Genomic DNA, 11,295 nt, shown 5'->3' with positions numbered 1-11,295 from the left:
GCTGATGCTCAGGAGTACAGCTGTTGGCAGAGGGAAGGGATGAAGGGGTGGGAGCAGTAACATCTGACACTACAGCCACAGGGTTCTCCAGAGCCATGGGACAGAAGTGTAAGCTGCAGAGAGAGAAAGCTGAGTGACTTGCTCAAGGTTGCAATACACATTAGTTTCATGAATCTTTCACAACAAGAGCGATGTTTTATAAATAGCACATACAGAGAGATCAAATATACAGATACAGCCCAGACTTTCTAGTTCCCTTCATATATTTTTTACCATTATATTGGCTTTCTCTGCAGTAAATTATTAAAAATGAGATGAGAACACTTCCTAGCTCTAAACCCTTATAACAGGTTTTTTAAAAATGCAGAAATGAATTCTCAAAAATGAATATATAATTAGGAAAAAAAAAGTCTTTCATTGAATTAATTGCTGTGAGATGAAAGTTAATATATTTTCCTGGCTTGGGTTTCTGTCTGGGTTTTTTATTTGTTTTTTTGGGAGGATGTTGGGGTTTCTTAATGTGGGTTTTTTGGAGTTTGTTTGTTTGTATGTTTGGGGTTTTTTTAAGAAAAATCTCTTTTTTTTACATAAAATTAATCAATTTGGAGCTCAAAGTGGAAAACCATTGCCTTATGGTATTTCTTTTTTAGTGAATATATATGTACTATCCATTTAGGTGCTCTAGGTTATAAATATGCTTTAAGCTTGCTGTAATTACTAAGACTTCACTTTTGGCTGATTTATAAGAAATTTCATTAATCTTGGCAACAGAGGAATCTTGAACTGAGCAGCAGATTGAAAATGAACAGAAATGAAGGCTGGGGACTATAAAAACTGCCACACATGAATCAGTACTGAAGTTCTTAAAATGGTAATGATCATTTGTAGTGTAAAGGTCTTTTGTCCCTTTGCAGTGAGGATTTTTTGAGAGTTTTTTCAAGGTACCAATGAAACTGCCAATCCTGCAGCTACAGGGATATTTTTCAGCATTTTAAAATAAATGGCTATGTTCATTTCTGTGTTCAGTACTCATTTGTTAATGAGTGTTTCTCTGCTGCTGGTGCCAAAAAAAAGAATTGAAGAGGACATATCATTAAATTGGGTGATACTCAGCATGCTTTATTTTAATTTTTTTTTTTTTTTTTAATTCTTATAGGCAAGATCTTGCCCTGTCCGCTGCATGGCACTCAGTTTTAGAGACTTAGTTTTAGTTAAATTCTGATTCAGGCATCATATTTGTATAGACAAGGATTTTTACCCGTATCAGACAGGAGTCTACGCTTGCTTTTCATATTATATGTTGTCTTGTCTTGCAATGTGTAAAAAAGGTTAACATCTTGAAAACTCTGACAGTTCCTATCTCAGTAGATTCCTGTGTTACTAGCTTTTGCTTTTTGCTGGTCCTTTCTTTCAACTCTCCTGAGTTACAGTTCTGTTAGGTATTCGTTGTGGTTGAACTTCTTATCTGCCATCCACCTACATACATTTTTCATTGGAATGTGCAGGAGAACTAATGTATGGCTATTTCTTATCTCATTGGCACTTGCAGCTGCTATACGTATCTGTATAGAAAAATAATATTAAAAATTCTATACCTGTTCTCACTGTCAAATTTCAAGAAATTGGTAGAGTTGACTGAAAGAAGCCTTCGTTAAGAGAACACAATTATTTGAGATTAATTTAATCTTCTTCTCCTTTCTTCCTTTCTTGCAGACGATTCAAACTCCAGAAGGACCAACACCAAATAAATTATGAATGTTGAACAAGATGACCTTACATCCACAGCAGATAATGATAGGTCCTAGGTTTAACAGGGCCCTATTTGACCCCCTGCTTGTGGTGCTGTTGGCTCTTCAGCTTCTTGTGGTGGCTGGTCTAGTGAGGGCTCAAACTTGCCCTTCTGTCTGCTCCTGCAGCAACCAGTTCAGTAAGGTGATTTGTGTACGGAAAAATCTTAGAGACGTGCCAGACGGCATCTCCACCAACACCCGGCTACTCAATCTCCATGAGAACCAGATCCAAATCATTAAAGTTAATAGCTTCAAACATCTGAGGCACCTAGAAATCCTGCAACTCAGCAGGAATCACATCAGAACAATTGAAATAGGGGCTTTCAATGGTCTGGCCAATCTCAACACTTTGGAACTCTTTGACAATCGTCTGACCACTATCCCAAATGGGGCTTTTGTATACCTGTCAAAACTGAAGGAACTGTGGTTGAGAAACAACCCCATTGAGAGCATCCCTTCTTATGCTTTTAACAGAATCCCTTCTCTCCGGAGGTTGGATTTGGGGGAATTGAAAAGGCTTTCATACATCTCAGAAGGTGCCTTTGAAGGTCTGTCCAACTTGAGGTATTTGAACCTTGCCATGTGCAATCTTCGAGAGATTCCTAACCTTACTCCACTTGTAAAACTGGATGAGTTAGATCTTTCTGGGAATCACCTGACTGCCATCCGGCCAGGTTCTTTCCAAGGGTTAATGCATCTTCAGAAATTGTGGATGATACAGTCCCAGATTCAAGTGATAGAAAGGAATGCTTTTGATAACCTTCAGTCACTTGTAGAGATCAACCTGGCACACAACAATCTAACACTACTGCCTCATGACCTGTTCACACCGCTCCGCCTAGAAAGGATCCACTTGCATCACAATCCTTGGAACTGCAACTGTGATATCCTTTGGCTCAGCTGGTGGATTAAAGACAAGGCACCTTCCAATACTGCATGCTGTGCCCGTTGCCACACGCCTCCCAGTTTAAAAGGAAGGTACATTGGAGAGCTGGACCTGAATTACTTCACATGTTATGCTCCAGTCATAGTGGAGCCACCAGCAGACCTCAACGTCACAGAAGGCATGGCTGCAGAGATGAAATGCCGGGCATCGACCTCCCTGACCTCTGTATCTTGGATTACTCCAAATGGATCTGTAATGACGCATGGGGCATACAGAGTTCGGATTGCTGTGCTCAGCGATGGCACATTAAATTTTACAAAGGTAACTGTGCAAGACACGGGTTTGTACACATGCATGGTGAGTAACTCTGTTGGGAATACCACGGCTTCTGCCACGCTGAATGTGACCGCCCTGGATAACCCTGGTTACACGTACTTCTCAACCGTCACGGTAGAGACTGTGGAACCTTCTCAGGATGAGGCACAGACCACAGAGCAGGTCGGGCCCACACCAGTTACCAACTGGGAAACCATTAACATGACAACCTCACTCACTCCACAGAGCACAAGATCAACAGAAAAAACGTTCACCATTCCTGTGACGGACGCAAACAACGGGATCCCAGGAATAGATGAGGTTATGAAGACTACCAAAATTATAATTGGTTGTTTTGTGGCTATCACTCTCATGGCTGCTGTGATGCTGGTAATTTTCTACAAAATGAGGAAACAGCATCACCGGCAGAACCATCATGCTCCAACACGGACTGTAGAGATCATTAATGTGGATGATGAGCTTACAGGTGACACACCCTTAGAGAGTCATTTGCCCATGCCAGCAATAGAGCATGAGCACTTAAATCACTATAACTCTTATAAATCTCCTTTCAACCACACAACAACAGTTAACACAATAAATTCAATACACAGTTCAGTGCATGAACCGTTATTGATCCGAATGAACTCAAAAGACAATGTTCAAGAGACTCAAATCTAAAACATTTATGACATTAAGGGGTGGGGTGGGGGGACTACAAAAGATGGTTTATAAAATAAATGACACAAATGACTGGGCTAAATCTACTGTTTCAAAAGTGTCTTTACAAAGAAAAAGAAATTTATTTATTAAAAATTCTATTGTGATCTAAAGCAAACAAAATTATGTGTATTCCTCAGAACCTGTTTTTGCTGCAGTTATTTACCCTCCTCGTTCCCGTTTTCCTGCCCAACCTACCCTGACTCCCATTTGCCATATTTTTCATAGGAGATCTTGATTCCCTAAAAGAACTGATCTAGGAAATTTTGTAAGAATTCTGTTACACTTTGGGAATTTTTATGGTGAATTCTAGTGGTGAGATTCGGTCTATTTTGTCACTTTCTCTTTTTTCTTTTGTTTTCTCATGCCCTTTTTGAAATTATTCAGCAAAGAATGGAGTAATACCAGTAACTTTGCAAGTCAGAAAAACAAGTAAACATTTTTTTGCTCCATGTAATGATTTGCTCTGTATTTACCGAAAGCACCATTCTGTGAAAAAAATGGAAAAAAAAAGTAAAAAAAAAAAAAAAAACACCTAAAAAAACACAACAAAACAAAAAAAAACACCAAAAATTAATTTACTTGTGAAAGCCTATAAAACCCATGATCTTTTAAGCAATTCTAGAACCAGAATTTGTAGTTCAAACACTAAACTAAGATTATAAATAAAATATTGTTTTTTTTCTGTACTTGGATATAGCTCATTCTTAGTGTGGCTTTAAACATCAAAAGTTTGTGGAAATTCTTATGATAATCTGCTCTGATGGTCCAAAACGCAATCACTTTAAAGAGAATAATTAAACCATTTTGGATCATTACTGAAGGATATCACAGTTTTCATTTTAGTTTATTAAAAAAACATACTGGCAAATAAGGGTATTTGATTTCTAATGCAAGATTGAGATCATTCCTTCTAATGGTGTTTGCAATTATCTCTATTACATCACAAGATGCTTTTCACCATGCCAGAAAAGTTTTGCAAGGAGATTCAGTTGTCACTGAATTTATTAGATAAAACTGAAAACTTTTTTCTGTTTTTTGTTATTTATAACTGTCAATAAGAAAATCCATCTTTATATCAAAGCTAGTGGTTTCCTGTTCAGTTGTTCTGGGACTTCTGGGCACAAATATGAAAGAGGCTTAGCCTTAATAATACCTGTAATAAGAGCTGTATCCCTATGTGCTAAATCAAATCAAAATGCTGTTCATAGAGTAAATCACAGGAAGAAATCTGAGGATTTGGGTTTAAAAAATAGAAAGAACAAAGTCAGACAAATCATAGGATAAGTTACTGTAATTTGCATGACAGTTGGACTCCCTGTAGAGTACCCAGTTTCCATTAATTTAAACTCAGACTCATTTACCAATGGGAATTGCACACCCTTTGCCTTTCTGTTTATATGCATTCTCTGGATTTAGCTTATTGGTGTAGAACTGGTGGATATTGTGCATACTGAAAGCTAACAGGAAGGCTTTCCATAAGAAAACCCACTTCAGGACATTGTGTTCTTGCAAGGAACTTCTTTATGCATTGGCAGCTGGACAGAAGCATTTTAAGATGATTTAAATAAGGAAAAAAGGAATCTTAAATATCATTTCTGAACATCTTTTCACCTGTTTTCTTCCTTAACCACCCTTAGTGAGGGTTTCTGGAGTCTTGTGCCAGGTAAATAATATTCTTAGCAAAATCTGTTTGGATCTTTCTAGTATGGAACAGCATACAGGATGAAGACCCCACTGAAAAATATACTTCTAGTCTGTAAATTAAAGATAGAATTCTGATATGTTGAGGAGGTAAACAGCTCCTGTTGGATGCACAGTTCCCAAGGTTGCAGGTGAATGTTGCAGTACAAAGGCCTGATTTAAAGAGGACACAGTGGAGATAGGTGACAATGAATCATACCCTGCAAGGAGTCTGATAAGTATAATACCAAATGAAACCCGAAGTTCTATAACAATCTCCAAGAAACATTTGGCAAGGCATTATCCTTTGGTATGCTACATGAAAAATAATATCTACTCAAAGGGAATTTTAATAGAGGGCAAAGATGAACCTGAATGTAAAATATTGCAGCTGTGATTCCTAGATTTGCCTGCTTCTTCTGAGTGCAATTGCAAATTTTATGGGTGATTTCTTTTTATAGATTCTGTACAAAACTACTACAGTTACACGTTCTTATGTGTTCTTTGCCCATCTGATTAGTAGCAGTCAGTCCATGGCCAATGCTAATCTGATAATTGAAAAAAAAATCCACTCAGGAAACCTAGATCTGGACTATTTAAATCTGTAATTAATGGGTTTATGTTAACAAATTATGGCTACTCTAACCAATATTTATGAAAGCAGTTATGGTCAGCCTGGTTTTATAAACATGTAGTATTTTACTAACCTAAAATTGGTTAGTAGGAGGCCTATGAGAAAAGAGGAATAATTATTGTCAAGTGCAACACTGGATCAGTAACAATCTTTGATACTTTTTGCAGTAATACAAAATACTATCAGTGACTGTTTTAAACAATATATTCATTCTTACTGAGTGTTAATCTGGTTTTATTGGCCAATCAAAAAACCAGATATTTCTGCTTGCTCATAATAAGCATAAAGGAAAAGCATTTGGGTGTGTTCGGTTGGGTAAGTATATATGTGTTACCTGTCAATCATATTAGTTATGATTTTCCCATCATGTTCCCTGTCCTTCCTGGAACCACAGATATCACTTCTGAATCCTTCCTACTTCCACAAAACACTCAGTACTTTTGCAGGTGAATTAAATACCAGAGTTAGAGAAGATCATAGTTTGAATTGTGAACTGGGCTCTTCAATAGAGTGAAAGGAGTGCTGTGCTCTTTTGTTTTGATGTTCAAATCACATTCCAATACCTCCTTATTGCTGTAATGTTACTGCTCCAGACAACAATGTTAAGAAGGAAGCCTGTATCTCCTGTATGACAGAGCATGACTGACAGAAAATTCTAATGAAATTTCTCTTGCAGGTGACCACATTGTGTGTGATGTAAAGCAATTGTGAAAAAAATTGTGTTCTTGATTGTGATCTATCACTTTCTAGTGGGCTCATGAGAAATGATGAATTATTCTTCAGTTCATTTGATGGATTTTGAAGATGTTTATCTGCTGTCCTGTACAAATAGAAACTGCAAAACATTTTCTTTCTGGAATTTTCATCAAGTCTTGCGAATTGTGCCATATACAGAAATAACACGTGAAAAGCAAACCAAGTGAGTTCCATTCAATTCATCATAGAAGATGGACATTTTATTTTCCTTCAAAAAGGGCTAAATGTATGAAAAGTAATAGAATAATTGTATTTTTTTCTAAAATATTCTAACACATTAAAAATTATATTTCATCATTTAAAGATTCCCTGTCCCCACTGATCACAGGCTGATCACAGAATCAGAGAAAAGACAAGTAAATTAATATTGTACTTTGTTATACCAGCTTCATAATCTTATGAAAATGTTTCATAACAGCTGTTACAAGCTTTTATATGTCAGGTGTGACCATTAGTGTAGTCTTTTCAATGAGGAGCATGGAAAATCATTTCAACTTTTTCACCACTCCCTAAAGGTTATATCCCATTTTTACATGAGCTAAATACATAATTTTTGAAATTCTCACTTTTTCTTTTTTTTTTTTTTTTTAAGTCCAGGAGGGGAAGGTCTAAGAAATGTTCGGAGCCACTTTGCAATTTCATGCCAAAAGAAGTTAATGAATAAATAATTTATCCTTATCTTCTAGATGTAATAAAAGCAGTTAGACTTTAGTGCCTGGGTTTCTCTTTTTCTTAGTAGAACTACTTAATTTTTTCTTAGTAGGACTATTTAATTTGGTTTTTTTCTCATTTGTGCAGGTGTTTCCAAGAAAAAAAATCTCATTTCTAAAATTTGATCTGCAGTTAGTCCAAGGTGGTGGTGGATATTTTATTACAGAGGTCATATTATATATTAGTATTATAAAAAGCAAACACATAGAGCCACCGTTATTGACATAGAAGAGGTTCATCAGCAGGGGATGGGCTTGTGGAAATTCTGGGAAACCTACCAGGTAAATCTGCAATTCCTGTGGGCCATACAAACTCACTTATGGTGGTGCCCTATGGAAACACTGTGGTTGTGTCTGGTTTGTGGCTGGACGATCACAGCAGAGCAGAAAGGATTTGGGTTGGGAACGACTCCATTGACTGCTCCCCACTTAAGAGTGTAGATACAGAAATAAACAGCATAGCAGCTAATAGCTCAGGCCCAGACATGCAGTGTATGATTAGAAATGTGGAATATTTCTTTTTGTTTGTTCACCACATTTAATCACAAGTAGGTTGTAAGGATTAATGCACACTTAAACAATGGAAAACTTGAAGAATAAAGAAAGTCACAGATTTTAGTGTAAGTTTTACACAAATGGCAAAATCATGCTTGAAAAAATATGAATGTGACTTTAACTGACTCTAGGATAGTTTTTTCAGTATTAACTCTATTAAGAAAGAGAAGATTTATACTTAATAGTTACATGCTATTTATTTCAATAAGAATAAGCCATGATTTTGTCAGGTGAGAAATTTGTAAAGAAATATTTCGTTTACTCCTTGCTCTCATATTTATAATATACACCCAGGTTGTCTGGAAATCACAGTGCTCTCCAAAGGGCCAAAGCAGTGAATTCTGACTGACTTTCATGAGAGACAAATCTTTCATGTAGTGTAACTCCAGTGAGGTGTGAAATTTTGGAGTGAGGGGGAGACACTGAATTGATTACATCATCAGATGGTCATCTTTGTAAAATAAGAAAGAGAAAAATAGTCTCTCACTTTTGAGAACTTTGAAAAAAAAATCTTTTGTTAAGATAGAAATTCTTAGCAAAAAAAAAAAAAAAAAAAAAAAAAGCCAGAATAAATGAGAGTATTAATAGACTTGAAAGGAACAGTAAGTAATGTTTAAAGCAAGAAGTGAGAGTTATATATTCCAGAAAATCTTTGCATATTTTCTAACAGCACAATTTACAAGCTCAAAAATTAGTTACTTTTTTGTGTATCATGCAGCTTCTCCAAGGATTCTAACTGCTTTATCCATACATTTCTGTTTTCTTCTTCCATTTTGCAGTACATGTATAATAAAATCTGGGCTTTTAGCTCTGCAACAAGTTCTCACCCAGAGTATGAGAGGAAATTCTCTGAAATCATCCAGACTCCACTTATTGGTGGTGCATGTCTGGTGCTCTCTGGGGCTTTTTTCAATCTACTTGAAATGGCTTGTGCAGTGAGAGATTGCCTAGTTTCTTCAATTCTCTCCTATTATAGCAATATATGATTAATATCTTAGTTGGGGAAGTTTTTGCAGGGATTATACCTTCATCAAATTTAAAATATAAACTGCTGTTGTATTTTATTTTAGTAAAACATTTTGAACTCTATTGACTTGAAGAAATACTTCTGTCCCGTTCACAGTAGCTCACTTAAATGCAAATAAATTAAAAAAAAAAAAAAAAGAAAAAAAAAAAGAAAAAATTAGAAAAGGGAAACTATCTTGGAATGCTCTGCATGAAGATGGGTCTGTATATGTGTATTATTTAAAAACTGGTTGTACAGGTGAGATTAAAGGAATAAAGGAAGAAATGTATAAAAAAGAAAATAAGGGAGAATAAATGAGCCAAGAGAGAATCTAGTGTAACAGAACTAGAGTGAGCGGACCACAGAATTAATCCAACCCCTATAACTAATTTAATTCCATAAGATGTAATTCAATTTGATTCAATCTGCTCATTTAATTCCTCAAAAGGACAGTTAGTTGTCTAAAAAAGTAGTTGGAAAGCTGAGTTCTGCTTTTGTCAGTACCCACATGATAGCAAACAGGTTTTCCTTTTCCTTGCCCTCGTGGGCTCAACATTTCTGTTCAGGTGTTCAAATATAATTTTCTGAAAGTTTCTTCCCAAGGCACTCACACATCCAGCCTGTGTTGGGAGTGAATTCCAATGGTCAGTGAGACAAAGGTCAGTGTTTTGTTCCTAAGTAAAGCCTCTGCAGTACTTGGTGTTTAAGTTCACTAATTCCTAAACAACTCATTCCTGTTTGATATGTGAAGTAGTTTCATAAATAATGTATATATTTTGAATATTGCATATAAGATTAAGGTTGTTGATCACATGCCATACATTAATTAATTATCTTCCATGTTAAAAGAGCCTTTTTCTTTTTTTTTTTTTTTTTTCCCTGTTGGAATATATGTTTCTTTGTGATGAAGAAAGATAAAAATCAAGAATTTGATCAAGTTATAAAGATTTGAAAGACTTATCAATGCCTTTGAATATTAAGACTATCAAAGGATTGCAAATTGAATAAAACTGCATTAAGAAAAAAGACAGTAAATAGCAATACTCTAAGATTCGTAGAAACCAAATGCCTAAACAAAGTCATCATGGCCTTAACAGACTGAATAAAAAAGAGGAATTGACAACTTCCATGGCTTTTGCTAAAACTTCCTTGACAGACATTGTTCTGTTCTCCTATTTTTATTTTTGAAATAAATTCTCTTTCCTATGTCAGGAGTGTTTCCATCAAGATGGACATGAGTAATTATTGTTGGAAATATTGTCCCCTCCTGTTTCTATCTGGAGAAACACTGGCTCTGGATGTTTATTTTTGCAACTCCCTGCTGATTTCTGACACTCCTGTGGGGAAGAAATCAATTCTGTATTGCAGAAAAAGCTTTTTTTCCCCTCACACAACAATAAAATAAAAAAGGTCTGAACCAGGTAATGAAGAATAAAATAAAATGTAGTGGTAATGGTGAGGGAAGTGTCCTGAGAAAATAAACATTATAGGAGGGAAAAAATACATTGAAAAGATGAAGGAAGTTGAAGAAGAGCGCGAAGCTATTCTTGCCTTCTCATTTTGTGCATTGTGTTCCCTGATATCGCTGGATCATAGCTGAACCCATTGATGAATTCATTTTAAGTACATCACATTGGAAACTCTTTTAGGGATTATTTTAAAAGTAGTAAAAGCAACATTCCTTGGACCTGACGGGACAAAAAGTCCCAGGGAACTATTTAGGTTGTTCTGATCTTCTATTAGGACACTTAAAGATTACTGTAGCAAGAGATTTAAGTTGGAATTTTGAAAAATAAATTGTTCATACTTTACAAGTAAAAAAAAAAAAATCCTAAAAGAAAAAGTAGAAATTTGCATTCAGGGAGAACCCAATTGGCAATTTCTGCATGTGTGTATAGATTTAACATTACCTTCTACTGATTTTAAAATTTGTAACAATTTATAAATTTATAAAAATTTATAAAATTTTTATAAAAATTATTTATAAAAATCAGCCTGAAAGAAACACTAGAATGCACAGAATGGACAATGATGGCAGTAGTGAAACAATTCATTTAGTAGAACTTTCCATTTTTATCCTTTGAAGCTGTTTTCAGTAATACAATATTTTTCATTAGGAACTAAAAAGAGGTTTATATTTTTTCCCCTTTATCTCCTCAAATGGGGATGACATTTTAGGCGGTCTAATAAAACTGGTATAAGAATTTTGGAAAAAAACCCAAACAAACAAAAATGCTTAG

The 11,295-nt window shown here is 35.5% G+C and overlaps 1 protein-coding gene across 8 annotated transcripts in view; it reads left to right on the top strand.

Annotated features, from left to right (window-relative positions):
• LRRC4C (leucine rich repeat containing 4C) overlaps positions 1 to 7,495 on the top strand; it is a 502,291-nt gene extending 494,796 nt beyond the window's left edge. For all 8 annotated transcript variants that reach the window (XM_066187873.1, XM_066187872.1, XM_066187874.1 and 5 more), the window contains one exon: positions 1,714 to 7,495. In XM_066187873.1, coding sequence (XP_066043970.1) covers positions 1,756 to 3,672 — 1,917 coding nt within the window. In that variant the 5' untranslated portion in view covers positions 1,714 to 1,755 and the 3' untranslated portion in view covers positions 3,673 to 7,495. The remainder of the gene's footprint in view (positions 1 to 1,713) is intronic.
• The last annotated feature ends 3,800 nt before the right edge of the window (positions 7,496 to 11,295 follow it).

The sequence above is a fragment of the Chamaea fasciata genome, unplaced genomic scaffold (genome assembly GCF_029207755.1).
Source record: "Chamaea fasciata isolate MVZ Bird 193981 ecotype frontalis unplaced genomic scaffold, bChaFas1.0.hap1 SCAF_7, whole genome shotgun sequence".
Taxonomy (NCBI): Eukaryota; Metazoa; Chordata; class Aves; order Passeriformes; family Sylviidae; genus Chamaea; species Chamaea fasciata.
The sequence above is the reverse complement of the archived record's forward strand: the minus strand, read 5'-3'. Positions and strand labels throughout refer to the sequence as shown.